We start from the raw sequence: 22,138 nt of genomic DNA on the forward strand, positions 1-22,138 counted from the left end.
CTAAGTGGCCCACTTGGATAGTTTTGCCCCCAGGACTGGACAGATGGGTGTCCTACTTCTTAGTAGCAAAAAACTGGATCCAGATGGGCACACTGGAAAATTTTTTTGACAGAGGTGCCTGAACCATCCCACTGACCTACACGGCTAGAACTTGGGACCTCAGCGCCTTTGTCATGGTCAGAGTTCCACTAGCTTCCTAGATCATATTTCAGGATCTGGTACTGGAGTGGGATTTCTCTTCTGGAGAGGTTTGAGGAAGTCTGTAAAAGGTCCACCTATGGCACAGTGAGGGAAGTTATAACAGGGAGACCTGGGGAACAAAAATCAGCTGGCTAAGGCCCTGCGTAGTGGAAACACAGTACTTTTTGTTGCAGATTTTGCTGCATTTTTTTTTTTATTTTTTTATTAGCAAAGTCAGGAGTGGCTTGGAAAGACACATCAACTTCTGACTTTAGCTCAAAAAATGCAGCAAACTCTGCAACAAAAAACCACTGCTGTCAGGAACTGAGCCCACTGGGTCTTGAACCCTTGACACCATGGTTATGTGCTACAGCTTTGACCATTATGCCATTGGCAAGTCTGTTTGTTTTGTTCTGGTCCTTGCTTTAGTCTGGTCTGTACCATTGGAGTAATTGGCTTATGGATATCACCTGCTCTGCAGCCAATCACAGTTTAGCAGGTCCCATATAAACCCACAGCATACGCCATACTGGTCAAAATGCAAAAAAGTGCTCACAGCTCTATAGGCAAAGTTCATCACTCACAGTTGTATGATGCGGTCTCTCCAGTGGTAGTAAGCCGGATCCAGAGACAGTTGCGCGGAGAAAGCTCACTCAGCTGAGCCGATATGTACGATCAAAAGAAAAGCAGTAATCCAGCACTCTACTGGGCCCATAAAGATTTTACAACGTCACTTTTATTTAAGAAGGTTCCTGCTTCCATATAAAAATCATAAAGTGCAGGGATGTGGTGATAGCTTTGGATGTGGCTTTGGGATGTGGCGATAGCTTGGCCACATCCCTGCACTTCATGATTTTATATGGAAGCATGAACCTTCTTAAATAAAAGGGACGTTTTAAAAGATTTATGGACCCAGAAGAGTGCTGGATTACTGCTTTTCTTTTGATCATACTCCATTTTGTGCCTGATTATTCTGCCTGGCTATTCCTTGTTGACCCTGAGCCTCACCACCACTTTCCTGTTCCTCTGTACCGAACTCTGCAAACATCTGACTATGGCTGATCCATTGCTCCTGTCTTCCGAACTCTGCAAACGTCTGATCCATTGCTCCTGTCTACCGAACTCTGCAAACGTCTGATCCATTGCTCCTGTCTACCGAACTCTGCAAACGTCTGACTACGGCTGATCCATTGCTCCTGTCTACCAAACTCTGCAAACAACTGACTAAGTCTGATCCATTGCTCCTGTCTACCAAAACGTCTGACTACTCAGCCTCATTGTGACATGTTTTAAGTGCATTACATCAAAGTTGGATAAGCCTGTAGTGTGTTTTTACACTTTATTTTATTTTAATTTATTTTATTTTTTTTTTGGGGGGGGGGAGAGATTCGAAATCCAGGCCTCCATTGGTTAATAAATTTGGTTTCCATTGATGATTTTTGTTGTCATCACATTCATCTTTGTACAGAACAAAGTATTCAATGAGAATATTTCATTCATTCAGATCTAGGAGTTGTGATTGGAGGGTTCCCTTTATTTTTTGAGCAGTGTATATGGTCTACAAGCAATATATAGAGAATTTGTTGTTTGTTCCTACCTTTTGTAGACCTAGAAATATAGGCAAGACTGTTAGGTCATTACATGAGTAAGTGTACCTACCTCAGCGAGTTCACATACTTTGGCCCAGATTTATTATTTTGGTTACTCAAGGTTTAATCAAATAAAAATCTGAAAAGTGTAACGTGCAAAAGTCTTCAGCCCCCTACAGCAATACTTTGCAGAGCCGACGTTCACTATAATTACAAGTGCTAGACTTTGGGGTCTGTCTCTACCAGCTTTGCGCCTCTAAAAGTGAGATTTTTGTCCATCCTTATCCCCTTTCCCTAGAACATATATAAAAGTATCTAAATAAAGTAAAACACATACACATTAGATTTTAAAAAAAAAAAAAAAAAAAAAAGCTTAACCGCTGTTTTTTTCATCTATCATAAATTTTTTTTATAAAAAGAAATCAAAGCTATACACAATCCTCAAAATGGTATAACTTAAAGGGATCCTATGATTAAACACAATTTTTTCTCACTAACACGTAGGAATGGCCTTAAGAAAGGTTATTCTTCTCCTACCTTTAGATGTCTTCTCTGCGCTGCCGTTAGGTATAAATCCTGGTTTTCGTCGGTATACAAATGAGGTCTCTCGCAGCACTGGGGGAGGTCCTCAGCACTCAAACAGCACTGGGGGCGTCCCCAATGCTGCAAGAGAACTCTCTAGCGCCACCTCCATCTTCTTCAGTAATGGCCTCTTCACGTGTCTTCGTCCTACACTGGTGGTCAAACTTGTAGGCCTCGGGCAGAGCCGACTGCGCATGCCCTCAGGCCATAAGAAAATGGCCATTTACTTACTGTGTAAGCGGCCATTTTTCTTGTGGCCATGGGAATGCATAGTCGGCTCTGCCCGAGGCCTACAAGTTGTTTTTTAAAGGAGTTAAAACATAAATAAAACTATATAAATTTGGTATCCCGAGACTCATACTGACCCATAGAATACAGGTAAGGGCGGGTTCACACCTGCACCCGGTCTCCACTTCTGCCTGAGAAACTGGACAGGAGACGGAAACAGGCAGTCAGTTTTCAAACCCATTCATTTGAATGGATTTGCAAAGTGTCCGCCCGTCAGCGTCTTCTGGTCTCCAAGGCGAAACTGTGTTTTTGTTTTTTTTTAACTGGACGCAAAGTCTGACATTGTCAATGAAGTCAATGTTATATACATATATATATGTATTATATATATGTATATAATAATAATAAATGACACTTCATCACTGCACATGAGGTCACAGTTTCAATAAGGTTTAATGCTGGTGTAGATTATCACACTATTTCGGTCATAAGTAAATACGGAAGCCTGTTACATTATTAGACTGTATGTATTATACTGTATACTATATGTATATCCAGCCAATTTTCTTTTATCGTTACACATTTGGTGTAGGCGCAATTTTCTGGTCACAAAAATAAAACACCTCTCAAAGTGTCCAAATTATTGGGTAACATTCTTTAATTGAGATTACAATCTAACACGAAGTAGTAAAAAATAACCATCTCTGCAAAAATCTATCCATGTACACACAAGTACCAAATCCAATTCTCTATACAATATATATATATATCTCGGTTTATGTACATACACTGAAATGCATTACTGAAGACACAGGGATCTTCAAATTAAAATCTTCAAGTGTAAGGCTCCGTTCCCACAGAGTAACGCGTCGCGCATTCAGACGCGTAGACACGTGTCAGAGAGTGAGCGCTCAAAACAGATCCCATTCACTTCAATGGGTGCCGACTCACATTGAAATCAATGGGTTAAAAAGCCTCCCATTGATTTCAATGTGTAGCACGCGTGAGCCAGAACCCATTGAAGTGAATGGGTCCTGTTTTGAGCGCTCACTCTCTGATACGTGTCTACGGGTCTGAATGTGGGATCAGAGCCTAAAGAGAGTAAAATTATTTAGTTCACCTTAAAGAGAATCTATTCCCCACTAGTAGTTCGGGTCAATGTCCTTTAAACTGGATTAAAAAAAAAGCAGTAATTGTAATGATGAGCAAAGCTTATACCGACTATTCATATCACATGTACACGCAATAGGATATATACAATGTCATAAGAAAATACATACAATAGTGCAGGGAGTAAACACACCGCCAAGTGACCATCGGCCTCACACACAGAGGTACAGGCTTTACAGGAGTCGTATGACATTCATAGACGAACAAATATTTTTGACACGAGGTTGAAATGCAATTTAATAAATCGATAACTTTCAATACTCCAGTTATTAAAAGTTATAAATGCAGCATAGAATTAATAAAAAGTAGATTTTTTTTAAATGTTGCTTTTAGCTTTAAAAAAATTCTGGAGCTTAAGTAAGGCCCGGGCTCACATCTGCGCCCGGGGAAACTGCAGAAGGAAACCTAATCTGCATAGGGTTAAGGGGATATTGTCACTCCTTAGGGAGAGACCACCGTTTAAGTCTTATTAAGCCATTTGTGCTCTGCTGTGCAAAGGAACATGGGAGGAATATGCAAATCTGTGTTCCATGATGTAATTAGGAAGTCAGTGCCTCAGTCATGCACACCAATAGAGGGCGCTCACTGAGAATGTGCAAGTCTATCTTCCATGATGTAATTAGGAAGACAGAGCCTCAGTCATGCAGACTGTACTTGGTAAAATCCCACATCATTGCAGCAAAGGCCTTTGGGAAAGTCGGGCATGATGTTAAAGGGAGCGCCCTCTATTGGGCTGCATGACTGAGGCACTGTCTTCCTAATTACATCATGGAAGATAGATTTGCATATTCTTCCCTAATCTGCATAAAAAAGCGGAAACCCGCAGACCCCATAGATTATAACGGGGTCCATGTGGTTTACCCATGGACCCCATAGACTATAACGGGGTCTGTGTGGCTTCCCCACAAAACATGTGGAGATAAAAAAGGCCTGCAAGCGGCGCTTTTCTCTCTGCAGAGAGGGGAACAGAATGGCCCGAATGCAGATGTGAACAGGAACTAAGCAGGTGTCACTACTCGGTATTCTGCAGAAATAAAACATAACCTATTACCTACTGAAATGAATAGGAGTATACAGGGCCATCCTGGGAGCGTTATTTGTTCTGGTTCTCCACTCAAAGGCAACACCCTACATAATGTGTCTGCTCCAGCGGCTCGTCCCATGTCCCACTATTGGGGTGGAGCAAACAGCTGATTTTGCAGCAAAATATAATATGACATGGCAGACACTGACATGAACGGCTGTCAGTGTAACAGAGATAGGTCATGTTACCAGAACAAGAGCCGCTCTTAGAGCAGGTTCACATTATTAATGTTTGGCAGCCATAAGATGAGAGCAACAGAGATTAACCGTAGAATGTAGACGGACTACCCTCCATCTGGGCTCCAGCTACATCTACTCAGGTTAAAGATAGATAGATAGATAGATAGATAGATAGATAGATAGATAGATAGATAGATAGATATGACTGAGGCAAAGGTCCCAAATTGCAGAAAAGCTGCTTGTTTTTCTTGCAGATTTTGCTGAGGTTTTTCCAATTAGAAGGGAAATATATAAAAGCTTTCTTTCCAGTTCCAATTTCTTTCCAAGCCACTTGCAACTTTGGTACAAAAAAAAAAAAAAAATTATAGAAAATCTGCCAAAATTAAACCGCTTTTCTGCAATATGGGGCCTTAGGGCGCCTTCACACGATGTAACGCTTCGCTCATTTTTTCCATTTTACACGTGTAAAATGTAGTAGGCCATGCAGTTTAATGGCTTGCGCGTGTGTTTTTGCACGCATAATTTTGCAGACACAAAACTCAATGGCTTACTACATTTTACATGTGTATTTTTACACGTGTAAAATGGATAAAATGAGCGGAGCGTTACATCGTGGTGAAGGCGCCCTTAGCCTGAAACTTTATGCCGTCATGTTCTTTACTTTCCCGATGGAGGGAAGTCTTGCTTGCAGGACTTTTTGTTCCATTGCAGAAGAAAGCTTCCATCATATTCTTTACATTAGAGTCAATGGGAACAGACACTGTTAAGGTCTGTTGGTCTCATCCCATGACGGATAAGAGCAACAGACATTTACAAAAGTAGCAACATCCCCTTATAGAGCAGCTCTCTGCTCTGCCTCAAAGGCTTGTCTCAAGGAGGGTTTCCCTTTTTACGTGCCAATAGGGTATATGGATAGGGGTTGCCATCATGAGACAACCCCCCTACAGACAAGCCCTTTAATATTAGATCCATTGCGGCAGGGGAAATGCAGTATTACATTGCGGCCATTCAGATGCCTTTTTGTTAAACAGGACCTTTCATGGTTTGGGGCACAGGCAGTTCTATATACTGCTGGAAAGCTGACAGTGCGCTGAATTCGGTTCACTGTCGGCTTTCCCGATCTGTGCCCCAGGTGAAGAGCTAGCGGTCCCGGTACTGTAGCGCTTTATAGTCAGAAGGGCGTTCCTGACAGTCTGTACATGCAACGCCTATCGTGCTGTACAGTGCTCATCCACAGATGAGTATTATCAGGAGGGGAGGGGATGTTCCTGATAATCCTGTACAGCGCTATTGGCGCTGCTTGTACAGAAGGACGGTCCTGACAGAGTGTCAGGAACGCCCTTCTGACTGTAAAGCCCTACGGTACCGGGACCACTAGCTCTTTAACCGGGGCACAGATCGGGAAAGCCGGCTTTCCAGCAGTATATAGAACTGCCTGTGCCCCAAACCATGAAAGGTCCTCATTAATATAGAACATATGGACAAGAGATATCCTGATGATACAACTCCTTCTAAAGAGGCCAAATCCAGTTTAGGAACACATTATAAAACTTTGCATAGAGCAATAAACAAGTAGCCATTGTACACACCAAACACCGCCATATGAAGACTGTAAGTCAGTTCTACAAAGGTTATAGGATGTAAGTTTTCCTTAACCTGTTTGGCAATAGATCTACATGTGTTTTGAGATTTGCTTCCCATTGAACGTGTTATATGGTTTCTATGAATGTCACTTAACCACCCAAAGCACAAACTGTTCCTTTTTTTTTTTCTCAGAATATAGAATTTGGTAGTTATATGTTAAACTGCTATAAAGCCCTGTATATTCCTCTAAGGGCTCATTCGTACGGGGGGGGGGGCAGATTTTGGCACCGAGAGTGACGAAGGAGCCGCATCACTCTTGGGTCAAAACCCGCCTGCCACAACAATCGTGGTCGCGGATTCCCCCTCTGGAGTCAGCTCAAAGGAATGGGCCGACACCGGAGGTTGCTGCCGCCAGGCGGAATCCGCCTGAAGAAAGGGCAGCTCGCTTCTTTTTTCCACTAGCGGCAACATGCCACTAGCGGAAAAAAGAACGCTAGTGGTCTCCATAGACCACCATTGTATGGAGGCGGATTTTGAGGCAACATCCGCTGTCAAAGTCCACCTCTTTGCCCCTGTGTGAACTAGCCCTAATACTAGTAGTGTTTCCACAAACTTATTCTCATGCACTACATTTCTTTTGACTGCTCAGATATTGCTATATACATTCTACAATGCTGTAACAGGTGGGATAAAGCTGAAGATTCTTAAGGGTTTTAGTGTCTTAATACGGCAGCACAAAAAAGAAAAATTATCATGAAGTGATGGCCGTTGATATTCCCACTGACCCAAGGGATAAGCTAGTATTGGTCTAAGCATCCATAAAAGATAGATATATATATATATATATATATATATATATATATATGTAATGACTGTTCAGCCAGCCTTCATTGAGATGCATGACAGTTATGGTAAGTCTTATGGATAGTTATATAGTAGATGAAGACATCAGGCCATCAAGTCCAACCTATAATACAGTGTTGATCCAGAGGAAGGCAAAAAACCCCATGAGGCTCCGCCCAATTGCCTCATTTCAGGGGAAAAAAAATTCCTTCCCGACTCCAATCTGGCAGTCAGTATAAAAACCCGGGATCAACGTGTCCTTAAAATCTAGAATCCATTATTGATACTGATGGACACTACAAAGGAGGGCTATGGAGTTGAAGTTGGGACCCATTCTGGCCGGAGTTGGAAAAACTTTGCTGACCTCCGACTTCAAAGTAATGTTTTGAACTTTGCAATTATTAATAATGTATAATTAATGGATGTGAAGTTTGCTGCATATTTACTTTCATAAATTTAATGGAGGAGAGGACCTGTACTGCACCTTACTGACCTTGGCTGTCATCCAATTGTGAAGGCATTAGAGACAAGCTGTGGGGCAATGGAGGAGTCAAGCATCGATGGTCTGGCTTACTGACTCCACCGCTCTTCTTCAAAGACCTTTGGACAAGTCAGAAGTTTTGGATGGTGAAGGTCCAAGTGCTGAGACCCCCAACGATCACTGAAACAAAGGTGCACCAGGATTGAGCTCAGCACTGGGCTCCGTTTAGTTGGTACCAAGGAAGAGTATGGGTTTCTATGAAGTCTATGTCCATACACTGCTAACCATATATGCACAAGGATAGCTTAACAGATAACTGAGAACAACCTTTAACTTCAGTAAGGAATCACAGGGGTGTAGTGTCTCACCCAAACAGTCAAGCCAGTATAATGTTCCCCCTCGCTTGACCGATGTCCCCCAGTCTAGGTATGCCAGAACTAGCACAGTGAACCATGGTATACAGGCCTTCACTTTAATCCTGCTGCAGTTTGCTTGTGATGATGGGCCTGGCATGTAAGAAGCCAAGTAAAAGTTTTTTTTGGGGGGCCTAAAACTCACCGGTCGTCAAAGGAGGTGATAAATAAAAGGTGGAGGCATACTCTCCTACTTTTGGGGCTCTGTTCCAGTTGGTCATCATCACATGTGCAAAACCAGTGATGTATGAGCAGTGAGGTCACACGTGATGCACGCGTAACAGCAGTCACCGGAGCTGTAACACTTTGGGACTAGCAGAGGAGGAAACGGGACAAGCTGAAGATTAAAGGGACTCTATCATTACAATCCCATATTTTACTACCACCACATAGGAATAGCCATAAGAAAGGCTATTCTTCTCCTACCTTCAAGATGTCTTCTCCGCACCACCATTTCGGTAATATTTCCAGTTCTCTGTGTATCCAAATGTCTCCAGACAGCACAGGGGGCGTCCAACAAGACATGCGCAGAGCTGTGTACGCATGTCTTGTCTGCCATTTTTCTGCAGCCACTACAGGAGTGGAGGCAGTCACCAGAGGAGGACGCACGCGGCTGCAGAAGAAGGGCGTCCCTGGAGAGTCTTTAGGTAGCACAAGGGATGACCCCGGTGCTGTCTGGAGACTCCTTTGCATACGCAGAAAACCAGGAATATCACCGAAACTGCAGCTTGGAGAAGACTTCTAAAGATAGGAGAAGAATAGCCTCTCTTAAGGCTATTCCTATGTGTTAGTAGTAAAATAAGGGACTCTAATGATAGGATCCCTTTAAAAACCATGGCAAGAGACTGGTGTAGTTTGCTAGTACAAGTTCTCAGCTTTCTGACATGTGTTACAGTAATACTAGGTTCACATCAGCATCGGCTGTCTGTTCTTCTAGTCTGTTGTAGGACCAGAAGAATGGACACACGGGCCTTTAAAATAATGGACACCAATGGAGCCCAATGGAGATCCCTGGAGTGTCTGGAGACCCGATGCAGACGTGAACCCAGCCTTAGTTTGTCTCGCTGTTGTATAAAAAGTGGCGAACGGGGCTGCAGAGCCAACAATGGGATACATCTTCAGTGCTAAAAGGACCCCACTTTACACCAGAAAACTGGGGCAGATGGTTTAGTAAACCCCCCAAACTCCAGTCTAAAAATTAGTCACCTATAGGCTATATAAATCTCTGGAGAGACAAACCTCTGACACTCGAGCAATTTAGCAAACCTATAAAAGATGAAAGCCATGCAGAAATAACCGAGGTACAGACATTTTAATTTTGGGTTATTCACACAGATGAACTATTGGAAAACGTCCTTCACAAATATCAAACATCTCTTTATTATAAGGACCTGGGTCTCCCCCATATGAGAAATGATTCTTAGCCTGGCCGTCACATTGCAGGGCCATCCGAATTCTGCCCTACATCAACCTTATACCTACTGAGCAGGTTACCATAAAGAGGTCATGGTTAGTCATTCCAATAGCTTACTACTCGTAATATTACATCTATACAATGATTAATCGGTAAGATCTCTTATCAGGGATTAAAATCACACACCTTAGATACATTTCTCGCACCTATATCTTTGAGCACAACGTCCGGCATCTTCCAGACTAGAAAGAAATTCCACAATATTCAACTTTCCGGTTTTACTTTTTAAGTGCAAACTATATGGAATAAAATGGTTGTACTGGTACATCTATTGTTATAAAATATTTTGATTCATACTAAATACATTAGAAATCTTGAGGTTTATTACAAAAAAAGGTGGTCTATGAAAATTCTTGGGCACACGATTTTGCATATATTCAGTATAGTGCTATGGTTGCAAGTAGTAACAATTAAAAAAACGTAAACTTTATTTAGAATTTTTAAAAACCCTCATCTTAAAGGGAACTTGTCATGTGATTTGTGTTCCCGTGGATATAAAAAAAGAAGAAAAAAAAATCTAATATTTTGACAGGGCTCCAAGGAAAGACGGTCTGGTATGTATGCAGTGACTGACACCGATACAGGGAGACAGATCAATCATTCTGTATGGGAGGAGTCATCAGGACTCTTGCCGTCTCTCCTAGGAATTGTCGGTATGCAAATGAGTTCTCTCGCAGCACTGGGGGCGTGCCCAATGCTGCGAGAGAACTCTCCAGCGCCGCCTCCATCTTCTTCAGGAACAGGCTCTTCACACATCTTCTTCCGGGGGTTGGCTTCAAACTTCTAGGCCTCAGGCAAAGCCGACTGCACATGCCCACCGGCCACAAGAAAATGGCCGCGTACACAGTATTGCCTGAGGCCTAGAAGTTTAAAGCCACTGCCGGAAGAAGACCCGTTCCTGAAGAAGATGGAGGCGTCGCTGGAGATTTCTCTCGCAGGATTGGGGATGCCCCCAGTGCTGTTTGAGTGCTGGGGCCAGAGAACTCATTTGCCGAACGATAAAAACCAGATTATATACTGAACGGTGGCCCAGAGAAGACATCTAACAGTAAGAGACGAATAGCTTTTCTTAAGGCTATTCCTACGTGGTAGGCAGATAAAAATGAGTTTTAATAATAGGACCCCCCTAAACAAAATGCCGCCAAAAAGTAAGAAAATGTGAAAAACTGCTTAAAATACAAAACTGTAAAACAAGCTGGCCAGTTTATGGCTGGGTTCACATCTGCGCTTGGTGACCATTCGGGGATCCCATCCACCATTCCGCTTGAAAAATATGTCATATGTCTACTTTTTCAGCGGATTGGGTTTCCGTTTTTCGGGTCCTCAAGTGGATCCGAAGAACGGAAATCCAGGGGCAGAGGTAAACCCAGCGTCACAGAGGCCGGTATGTCTTAAGATACTAAGTTCATGAATAACTAAGGCTATTTCGATGCATCTTATTAAAGGGATATCCACTTAGAATGTGAGTATCCACGACATATACCTTAATAAAGCAAAAACATTTCATAAAAATAGGTAGGATCTTGGTATGAATATCATATGATAGACTATAAAAACAGCGATCCCTGAAGTAAACCCGTTGTGGCATGGTGAGAGCCCTTGTTTTTTCTTATATCTTTGGGGTACATAAGGCAGTTATGAATAGAAGGCGGCTCTTGAGAGAATAGATTTCAATCTGATATTACAAAAAGAGTGGATTCCTGGCAAAACAACTGTTGGCAATATATGTTGTGTAGGTCATGTAACACCGGACGATACAAAAATAGCACTATGTAGATAACATGACGGTTCTTATGACTATTCAGTACCTATAAAAATAGAGCCCCGCAACTTACTGTAAATGTATTTGGGTTTTCTGGGACCACATTTTCGATGACCCAGCGTCAGGATCGGTCATCAATATCGGTTTTTGGTGGGCGTCGGATTCCCGGAACCACGGCCGATCAGCTTATTGGAGCTCACTGCTCCTTTAGGGTAAGCTCACACGTTTTTTTTTTTTCAATCAAATCCAAAAATCGCGTAGCTGCAACTGGAACCGGCACACTCTGCTCCGGATTAGGACCAATGAATGGGCCTGGTCCAGAGGAGGGAATGTCTTCAAGCCGAATAGCAAGGCGAGTCGGCCTGAAGAATGAACACCTCGCTTCTTTTTTTCTTCAGACCTGTGCGGCTCCCATTGATTTTGACCAAAAAACTCCGTGTGAACTTACCTTATATGTCACCAGGCACCACAGAATCAGGAATTAGGAATCAGACACCCACCAATAGGATAACTCAATGGTATCGTAGTCCTGGAAAACCGGCTTAAGAGGTATAATAAGGAATCTACATGGGGCTGCACTCGGGAAAGGGTTAAAATAAGTCAGCAGAGAGAATAAAGCAAAGACAAGGATGTAATAATAGTATATAGCGGACAGTTTAACTCCTTCCTCCCCGTCTTTAGTGTTTTAGCAAGTTACAAAGTACCCTTTTTCTGCAGAGCTACAAAAGGAGTATAAAAATTAGTTTTAATTAAAATAATTTCTTAGATATATTCATATTGTTAGGGTAAAATAGACTTGTGTTGGTGCCTGCACCTCTCTGTACACAGCTCTATATAAGCTATATGCAAAATGTGACATATAGTATAACACAGGAGGGCAATGCCAGGGAATTGTACAGTCCGTGAGAAATGATGCTGGTGAAAGCTTAGTGACCAGGGTCGTAGTTCTGAAATACCTACTTGACTTCCAGTAACCGGTTTAGTTACTCCGAAAAGTTGTGAAGAATGATGATGGTTTACCTCAGACAATACACTAATTCCTAGAATACATCCACCACCGTTCATGGTTTGTTTTGTTTGATTCTGCATTATGAACTGTTTCTGGTAATTCTTGCACATCTAAATATGGCACTGCCAAGTAACCTATATGGCAGGCGGGATAGGGGGCAGCCTCAGCGATGGTGTGGTGAACACTCTCCAGCCTTAGAATAGGCCTATCAGCATAGTCTCTACTCAAGCCCGGGTGAACGTGTGTGTAGCGCCATCTTGAGGCTTGATAGTGTGCTGTTAGCTGGAGAGCTCAAAGGTCTTGCTAGGTCTACACACCGTGTCCGTGCCACCAGCACTCTTCGTGGGGATCCATAATAAAGCATAGTCTTCATCAGGATCTGCACAAAAAAATAAAGGTTAGGTAAATGTGAAATAGTTAGACAGCACATTGCTTACAGAGGTTATCCAGCTTCCAAAAATTATCTGCAAATACATCCGCAGCAGTGCTAAATCCACATTGTTACTAGAGATGAGCAAGTAGTACTTGATCGAGTAGGTATTCGATCGAATACTACGGTATTCGAAATACTCATACTCTATCAAGTACCACTCGCTATTCGAATGGAAAAGTTCGATGCAGAACCAGCATTGATTGGCTGAATGCTATACAGTCGGCCAATCAACGCTGGTTCTTCTCCTACCTTTAGAAGTCTTCCCCGCGGTGTCTTCCGGCTCTGAATTCACTCTGCCAGGCATCGGGCCTGGGCAGAGCCGACTGCGCATGTTCGCTTGTAGTGCGGGCATGCGCAGTCGGCTCTGCCCAGGCCCGATGCCTGGCAGAGTGAATTCAGAGCCGGAAGACGCCGCGGGGACGCTGCAAGGAGAAGACTTCTCGGAGGATCCAGCCCGACCCTCACTCGTGGACTTGGTAAGTATAATTTGATCGAATGTTACCTACCCCTGAAACGAGCATTTTCCCCCCATAGACTATAATAGGGTTCGATATTCAATTCGAGTAGTCAAATATTGAGGGGCTACTCGAAACGAATATCGAACATTTTACTGTTCGCTCATCTCTAATTGTTACTCCTTGTATCACTGTTATTTACATGTAGTAAATAGGTGGACAAACTAAATTTCCCATGATTCATCTGCCTGCTCATTCTGGGTTTTCGCTACCCACAGCGAGTGATTCATCACCTGATTCGTCACCTCTGATTTCATTGCAGGGGAAAATGGAGAAGAGAGGGGTACACAGAGAGTGAGACCAGGCAGATGAATCGTGGGAAATGTAGTTTGTTCACAAATTCACTGCACGTATATAACAGTGATACAAGGAGCAGCCAAGCAAGGCAACGTTGAGTATTTAGTATACCTGTGGATGTATTTGCAGATAATTTTTGGAAAATGGATAACCCCTTTATCCTTGTCAAGCTCCAGTTACTACTATACCTGTCCTTAACTGGGTACCCAGCTATGGTTGTTATTCTGGTTGCTACCAGGATGTATGGGCTCAAAGTTGAAATCCAGACCACCTTCCTCCATCAAGTCATTGTTAATGATGTATTCCATGTCACATTCCAAATTCTCAAGGATCATGTCCATGTCCAAGTCTGTGGGAAGACGGTCTGACGTTGCACCAAACGAATTTGGTTTAGTGGATGACATAGAAGAGGTTGGAGGAAGCCCTATCATGGTAAGTGGGGGCACCAAAGCATTTAGAGAAACAGCTGGTTGCTCAGGTGTCCTTCCTTTACTCTGACCACCCAACATTAGAAGATTCTGTCCTCCGCTTTGCCCCAGGACAGGATCAACCTGTGTCATCATAACATTACTAGGTGGAGGAGAATCCGAGGTCAGAAGGGCTTCCAGAGTCTGAGGTCGCTGAAAGTGTCCAGAATTGCCACGTACAGGAGAGGCATCAGTGGGGCTGAACAGAGAGTTACCGAAAGAGAGCGTTTGAGGTGGATGTAGCGAGAAACTGGGAGTTCCTTGTATCAAAGGTTGTGGTGCAGGTAGTGGTGCTCCTGAAGACAGCATTGTCAAGCTGTCAATAAGCTCCAACTCCTCCGAAACAGTAGGGGGTACACTGTTTGAGAAGCTTAGTGAGGGGTGGAGATCTTCATCAGCCACATCATCAGTTTCTGTCAAAATAGGGGATAAGCGAACACTAAGATTACTAGCATTGGAACCCGTACGTGGCCGAAAGCTGGTCCACACATCAGTATCATCACCGCTCCTCGATGAGGGGCTGCCGGGCCATTTTGGAGCTTGTGAACCAGGGCTTCCTGCTGCCGATTCTCCAGGACCTTGAGCCTTTTTCTTAGAGACTTTACTTCGCACTTTTGCAAGTTTGCTGCTGTTGTCCATAGATGCGGCTCTTCGACGTGGTGCTTTACCGCTTTTCCCACCCTCGGGGTTGAGCATCCACCAAGAGCTTTTACCAGTTGCTTCATTGTGCACCTTGATAAACTTGCTGTGTAGCGACAGGTTATGACGGATTGAATTCTGCATAAAGAAGAAGCACATCGAATTACTGATGGGAACAGAGGTGAGCCACAGGTCTATACAAAGAATGAGGGAAAAATATAATTAAAAGCATGACAAGTGTCAATAACATGTGAAAAGGGCTTTTACAGACAGTTAGTAATCCAGAGCCATGCAACTCCTAAGATTTGGATGCTCTTTAAGGCTGAGGCCCCACGTTGCAGAAACTCAGCTTTTTTGTTGCAGATTTTGCTGCGGTTTTTTGGAGCCAAATTCAAGAATGGCTTCAAAAGGAATGGGAAATATATAGGAAGTTCTTCTACTTCTCCCTTCTGCTCAATACACTTGTGGCATTGGCTCAAAAAAACGCAGCAAAATTTGCAATAAAAAAAAAGTTGGGGCCTCAGCCTAAGAGTATTTCGGCTAAAAACCTACAGATGGCCATGTTAGTAAATTGGAATATAGAATGATGTCAGGAGTTTAGTATTCCTGTAACTGTATAAATAGGAAGCCCAGTCAATTTGGTCTTTTGAGCGAATGGGAGCTGAGCTGCAATACTCCATGGCCACTACAATGTCCTCAATATCAACAACCTACCCAAGTCATCTTTAACAGAAGCCACCTATGGGTAAGTTCACACGGAGATTTTTGGTCAGGATTCCGCTTCAAAATCCTGACCAAAAAGACGTCTCCCATTGAAATCAATGGGAGCCGCTCAGGTCTTATTTCCAGGAGCGAAGTGCTCATTCTTCAGGCGGAGTCGCCTCGCGATTCTCCCTCCTCCCGACTAGGCCCATTCACTGGGCCTAATCCAGAGCGTGGTGCACGGCTGGATGTTGGTGTAGTGCACCAGCTTTCAACCATGGCTACCCGGCTCTTGGTCCGGTTAATCTGAGGCGGCCTCCGTCGCAGGTTCCGGACCAAAAAACCCCATCTGAACTTACCCTATATCTTACATTGGCAGGTCTGCACCTATGTGAAGAATGGATGTCATCCAAAACAACTGGTATACCCAAGAGAATGGATCCTGCATGTAGGCAACTCTACCTATTCCCTTGCCTGGGTGTTACAGATCCCTTATCTCCATATGTGTTTGGCTCCCTGAGGTGGTAGACATCTACCAGATATTTGTAGCATTTACTGTGGATATGCCTGGAAAGTCTAAATTGGAAATAACCCTTTAAAAGTCTATCCCATGGAAATGAATGAAACTGTGCAGCCAACTCTCCGTTCAGTCTCCCCTTAAAGGGATCCTATCATTCAGACGACATTTTTTCTAAGTACCACGTCGGAATAGCCTTAAGAAAGGCTAGTCTTCTCCTACCTTTCGCCTACAATAACGGTTTCTCTCAGTATGAAAATTAGCTCTCTCGGCCCCAATGCTGCGAGAGAACTCTCTCCAGCGCCGCCTCCATCTTCGTCAGGAACGGCCTCTTCATTCTCTTCTTCCGGCGGTGTCTTCTTACTTCTAGGCCTCGGGCAGAGCAGACTGCACATGCCCACAGGCCCCGAGAAAAAGGCCGCTTACAATACTATGCAAGCGGCCATTTTCTCGTGGCCTGTGGGCATGCGCAGTCTGCTCTGTCCAAGGCCGGAGGCCTTAGAAGTTACAAGCCACCGCCGGAAGAAGAGGCTGAAGATGACGCTGCTGAAGAAGAGGAGGCGGTGCTGGAGAGAGTTCTCTTGCAGCATTGGGGATGCCCCCAGTGCTGTCTGAGCCCACAGAGCTAATTTATATACTGACAAGAACCGGGATTGTAGGCGAACGGCGTCGCGGAGAAGACAACGAAAGGTAGGAGAAGAATAGCCTTTCTTAAGGCTATTCCGACGTGTTACTTAGAAAAAATGTCATCTGAATGATAGGATCCCTTTAATGTGTTAAAAACTTGTCATGATTAAAACAGTCTAAATTATACAGGAAAAAAAACTGTACACAATGTAGTCTTCATAACGCAGCAATGCACACATTCTCATGGCTCCAAGTCTAACGTTACGTATATCATTCCTAGAGGATGATAGTGCAGATGATACATGAGCACTGCTAGCAATAATCTGTGCAACACGATAAGAAAAACAATGGCCCAGATTTACCATTATGGCTACCACGGAAGACTGGTGTAAAGTATGGTGCGTCTACTTTGGCCCAAACTTTATGACTTGCTGGACATGTGGGTGTGGATTTTCAATAAAAAAAAAAATGGGGCACTGCCTAAATGCATCAAAACTGTGATAGAAAATTCTGACTCGAAACAAGGAAACTAAAAGGTGGTATAACCACAGACTAGACAGTCTAAAGATACATGAGGTTTATAATCCAGCAGCAGCCACTGTGATAAATCTGGCACATCTTCAGACTGCCTGTCTAAATTTACTCTAATAATAGAAAATCTGGGCCAATGGACATTTGTCATCTCATTGAAAAGTTAAGAGTTGGTGAGGTCACTTCTCCCGAGTACAAACGTCTCAAGTAGTCTCCAGCAGCAGCAATAATGCAAAAAACGGAGGGAAGCCTGGTACCAGAGTCTAACTAAGGCTGGGGCCCCACGGGATGTAAACGCCGCAATTTGCCCGCAGCGGGAAAGATCGCGGCGTTGTACACTACAGGCAAAGTGGATGGGATTCATGCAAATCCCATCCCCACTTTGCGGAAGAAATCGCAGCGTGGACACCCTGCGATTTGCAAAGCCCTTGCGGCTTTGCAAATCGCAGCATGTCAATTAGATCTACGAAACGCCGGCGGCTTTCCCGTAGATATAATGGGAAGAGAAAGTCCGCAGAGGAAAACTCAGTGAACTTTCTCTTCAAAAGCGCTGCGGAAAGAACTGCAATTCGATCACGCAGTGGTTCTTCCCACAGCGCTTTATCACTGCGTTTACGGCCTGTGGGGCCTTCGCCTAAAAGCAACTAAATGGCAGAAGAGAGTCACCAGCTGATGCGTTTCTGGGGTGCACAGTCACAGCTAGAAATTCAGGAACCCATCAGCTGAGCGGGGCTGTTCAGATATTGAAATGATGCTTGGGTGATTATCATCCGATTCAATAAAGGAGCAATGTTGTAGACGCTGTGCGCTGCCGGCTAGGCCCTGTTTCTTTGAGGATTAAAAGGCATTATGGAAAGAGTTTTTCATACGCAAGGCCCAGTTCACATCTGTTTTCGGGTTTCCATTAAGGGAGTCTGCTTGGGAACCCCCTGAATGGAAACCTAGTCGCATAAAAAAGTGGTTACCTAAGGAAACCCGCGGACCCCATAGACTATAATGGGGTCCGTGTGGATTCTGCATAAAAAAACGGTGAGAGAAGCGTTGCTTGGAGGCCTTTTCTCTCCATATATTTCAAGCGGATAGGAAAATGGAATGGCCCGAATACAGATATGAACTGGGCCCAACACAAAAGTATTGTAAGGGTCCGTTCACACGGCTGAAAGAGGAGCTGTTTATGGCTCCGAATTTTCCGCATTGGAAAAAAAAAAGCATCCCATTTATTTCAATGAGTGCCGCTCGCCATGGACCCATTGAAGTCAATGGGATGCTTTTTTTTCAGTGCAGAAAATTTGGCATCATAAACAGCGCCGCGTTTGGCCGTTTGAACAGACCCTAATGCTTACTGCATAGATCCTGACGATAGTGCCTGTCCAGATCAGCACAGAGGTGCACGAATGAACCCGTATTATTATCACCTGTAAATGCCCTTTAACCACTTCATGACACCCATGGCCCGGGCGTACAAGGTCATATGGCAGTCATTAAGCGTTTTATAGGCTTGTCTATCCATGCCTGCAAACATTACATTAAATAGTCATAGGACTTCTAAAGGGATTGTCCCAATTCAAAAAAGATAAGAGCAATACTGCTCAATGCTCCAGCACCGCCACTCTGGTGCTCACCACCACGCTCTGTTTACTCCCCTCCACCAATGACTTGCCATACACGCACATGACCGCCGCGGCGCTGCCTCTCCGTGGTGGTGGTAGTAGTTACATGCATTGAAGAAACAAGACTTAAGAGTTGAGGATAGAGACTGGCTGCAGTTGTCACATGAATCTACAAGTAGGCCATAACTGCAAGACCTTCTTGCTTAAAGTCTGGACAAGCGCGGCTTCAGGCTCCCATTGCATGGAGGTGATAACATTAATTGCTCATGTGACGGCTCATGTCACATGCACGGTAGTCACTTCTAGTCTGACAGGGACTGTGCTGCACTGGAAAAGGACTTTGGATTTTTTTATGTTTTTATAATGTTAGCTGCCCCTGGATAATTTCAGTAAGTCTGGAATATCCCTTTAATTCCAGCTGATGATATAGCAGTAACCTGGAGAAGCAAACAGTGATATGGCAGGTTACACCATAAATGGCTCTGACCCTCACCTATTGATTCTCATTGCTTTGTCACTAGACAGGTCTACAGTTCGCAACGCCTATCCCTACATCACTTTTCCAGCGCTTACCCAGGAAAGCAACTTGTACGGCATTGTAAAAGTAACTACATGTGCGTCGTATATCAGTTGTACATCCGATAGAAGGTCAATACAGGTTCTGGCTTTGGAGCATTTACCCTATTTTAATACCGCCAAACCTTTTCCTCATGGCAAGTCATTCTGATCACATTATCCTAAATGGAAAAGTCACAGTGAAATGAATTCCACGACTGGACAGAATGATCAACCACCACTAAGAAGTTTCCAAGTAGCGAAACAGATTTGTGTGTTGAAATCAATTATTTTTGTCACAGTCGAAGTTCAGCAATCTAATCGCTCAGGTCATTGACGTGCTCATGCAAGAAACCTCTATTCACACACAGCAGATTTGCTACAGAATTCCCCTGGATTGTCCCCATGCATCTGAATGAGACCTGCATAAATCCATTAGTTTGCTAAGAAGAGAAGTTGCAGAAAGATCTGCTATATGTGAATACACACATAGAATACAATGCAGATTAAAATGCATACAAACTGAGACAAACACGGGATGAGCGCAGCACTACACTCACCCCAAACATGTATGCCTTATAATCTGGATTTAGGATTGAGTTAAAGGACTTTCCTGGACTGTATACTTTATGCTTGGTGTTCCAATGACCTATTATGGATCCGTGTGATGTGGAAGATCCCAGGACTGGTAAACTGGATGGATTATTCTATATCTGATATGAATATATACTTAGTACACTTATATATACACATATAGACTTAGGACATGTTATAAACAGTTTTGGAGCATATTCCACGCCAAAAATCCACTGTACTCAATGGAAATCTGCATTAACATTCATAACACCCTGGATTTTTCTGCAATTCTGTTGCATAAAAAAGAAAAAATAAAGTTAACGTTTGCAACAGAGATAAGAACAGGTGGACAAGTGTGGATTAGCTGAATCCATGAACATATCTACAATTCTATGGCAGTATTATGCAGTGCAATTTTCTGACAAAACAAATCTGCTGTACGAACACGTCCCCAGGCAGAACCAGAATCTGTGCAGGACACTAGCGCACCCCATTACCTTCCAGCCTGCCGAGCTGTTGCTGTCCCCCTTGTCTTTGAAGTAGGGAATAGTTTTGACCATCCACTCATAGATCTGGGACAAGGTGAGTCTTTTGTCAGGAGAGCTCTCTATGGCCTGGGTGATGAGCTCTGCATAGGACTGGTTGCCCCAGGCATTCCTCCTAGAGCCCCCTTTCCTGGGAGTCACTCCTGCACCCACCAGGCCATCAGACAGGGCTCTGTCCTCAGTCTCTGCAGGCAGGAGAGAGGGGACATCGGCGGGGTCTGCTCGGCTCTCCTCTGAGGGGGCAGCGGGCTGCACTACTGACAGCTCAGGCCTGGGCAGGGGCCATGTGCAGGACCGAGGTCTCGCCTGAGGCTCGAAGTCTGGGTCAATGTCCACGGGAGTCGCCTCCGTTCCCTCCATAGCTGCGGGCGGCCTGGGCTGCTGGCTGGGGCCCTGTGCGCACTCTCTTCACAGTTCCGGCTCCAAAGTCCACACACACCGGTGACGGCTCAGCCCGCACAAGCCATGCTGCCTGCACAGACACGGGCAGGTGTGCGGCGGCGGCGGCCGGGTCAGGTGAGCGCCCTCCTCTCACTAGCACTTCACGTAGCTCAGCCCCGGCAGCCAGCGCCACACAATCCCTACGCTCGTCCCTATGCCTCCAGCAGTCTGAGTGCCGGTTCCGGGCGGTAAATGTCACTTTCCCTTTTGTTTTGAACACCACAAAACTTCTAGCTGACGTCTCTGTTTACCAGGGGCTGCAGAGGGAGCAGTGAGCATGCGCAACATGGCGTCACCCGCCTGCCCGCTCTGCATTGTGGGAGTTGTAGTTTGTTACCTAGAGACAGCCGTGAAGAAATGAAAAGGCAAAACTACAAATCCCAGCAGAGCTTGAGCGTCCGTGACATGATGGCTCATTGTTCTGGAGCTATGGCTGGACTACTTTTCCCGTCAGTCTGTGCAGCGAGGTGTGATCCGGCCTTGTGGAGTTATGTAAGAGTTTACTAGGAGTTGTCAGAGTTGTAGTGTCATCAAGTGAGGCGACAGGACGCGGCGGAGTGACTGCAACTACGGCGGTGTACCGGGGTCACAGTCACCGGGGTCACAGTCAGTGCACAGCAGTAGTCATGGCTGTTGTCTGCTATAAGAACCACAATATATTACACTGCAAGTCCTGCAGCCCTCTGACTATAAGGAACACAGGTCTACCCAAATACTAGTGCCATACAGTGCCAACCACAGGTCTACCCAAATACTAGTGCCATACAGTGCCAACCACAGGTCTACCCAAATACTAGTGCCATACAGTGCCAACCACAGGTCCACCCAAATACTAGTGCCATACAGTGCCAACCACAGGTCTACCCAAATACTAGTGCCATACAGTGCCAACCACAGGTCTACCCAAATACTAGTGCCATACAGTGCCAACCACAGGTCCACCCAAATACTAGTGCCATACAGTGCCAACCACAGGTCTACCCAAATACTAGTACCATACAGTGCCAACCACAGGTCTACTACTCATATCACCCAAATACTAGTGCCATACAGTGCCAACCACAGGTCTACCCAAATACTAGTGCCATACAGTGCCAACCACAGG

General features: G+C 44.5%; 1 protein-coding gene across 1 annotated transcript; it reads right to left on the reverse strand.

The window, feature by feature from the left end:
• Positions 1 to 3,088: 3,088 nt before the first annotated feature.
• On the reverse strand, positions 3,089 to 21,333 carry FOXO4 (forkhead box O4). Its single transcript, XM_075260121.1, has 3 exons — positions 20,545 to 21,333; positions 14,012 to 15,067; positions 3,089 to 12,957 (listed from the first exon to the last, which is right to left on the reverse strand). The coding sequence occupies exons 1-2, from the start codon at positions 20,950 to 20,952 to the stop codon at positions 14,018 to 14,020; spliced, it is 1,458 nt and encodes a 485-aa protein (XP_075116222.1). The 5' UTR covers positions 20,953 to 21,333; the 3' UTR covers positions 3,089 to 12,957; positions 14,012 to 14,017.
• Positions 21,334 to 22,138: the final 805 nt, after the last annotated feature.

The sequence above is a fragment of the Leptodactylus fuscus genome, chromosome 11 (genome assembly GCF_031893055.1).
Source record: "Leptodactylus fuscus isolate aLepFus1 chromosome 11, aLepFus1.hap2, whole genome shotgun sequence".
NCBI lineage: Eukaryota > Metazoa > Chordata > Amphibia > Anura > Leptodactylidae > Leptodactylus > Leptodactylus fuscus.

Coding starts and splice junctions, on each gene's coding strand:
- FOXO4 (XM_075260121.1), bottom strand. CDS start 20,952: ATGGAGGGAACGGAGGCGACTCCCGTGGACATTGACCCAGACTTCGAG. Junction 15,068..20,544: donor ACAGCTCGGCAGGCTGGAAG/GTAATGGGGTGC, acceptor TTCTTTATGCAG/AATTCAATCCGTCATAACCT.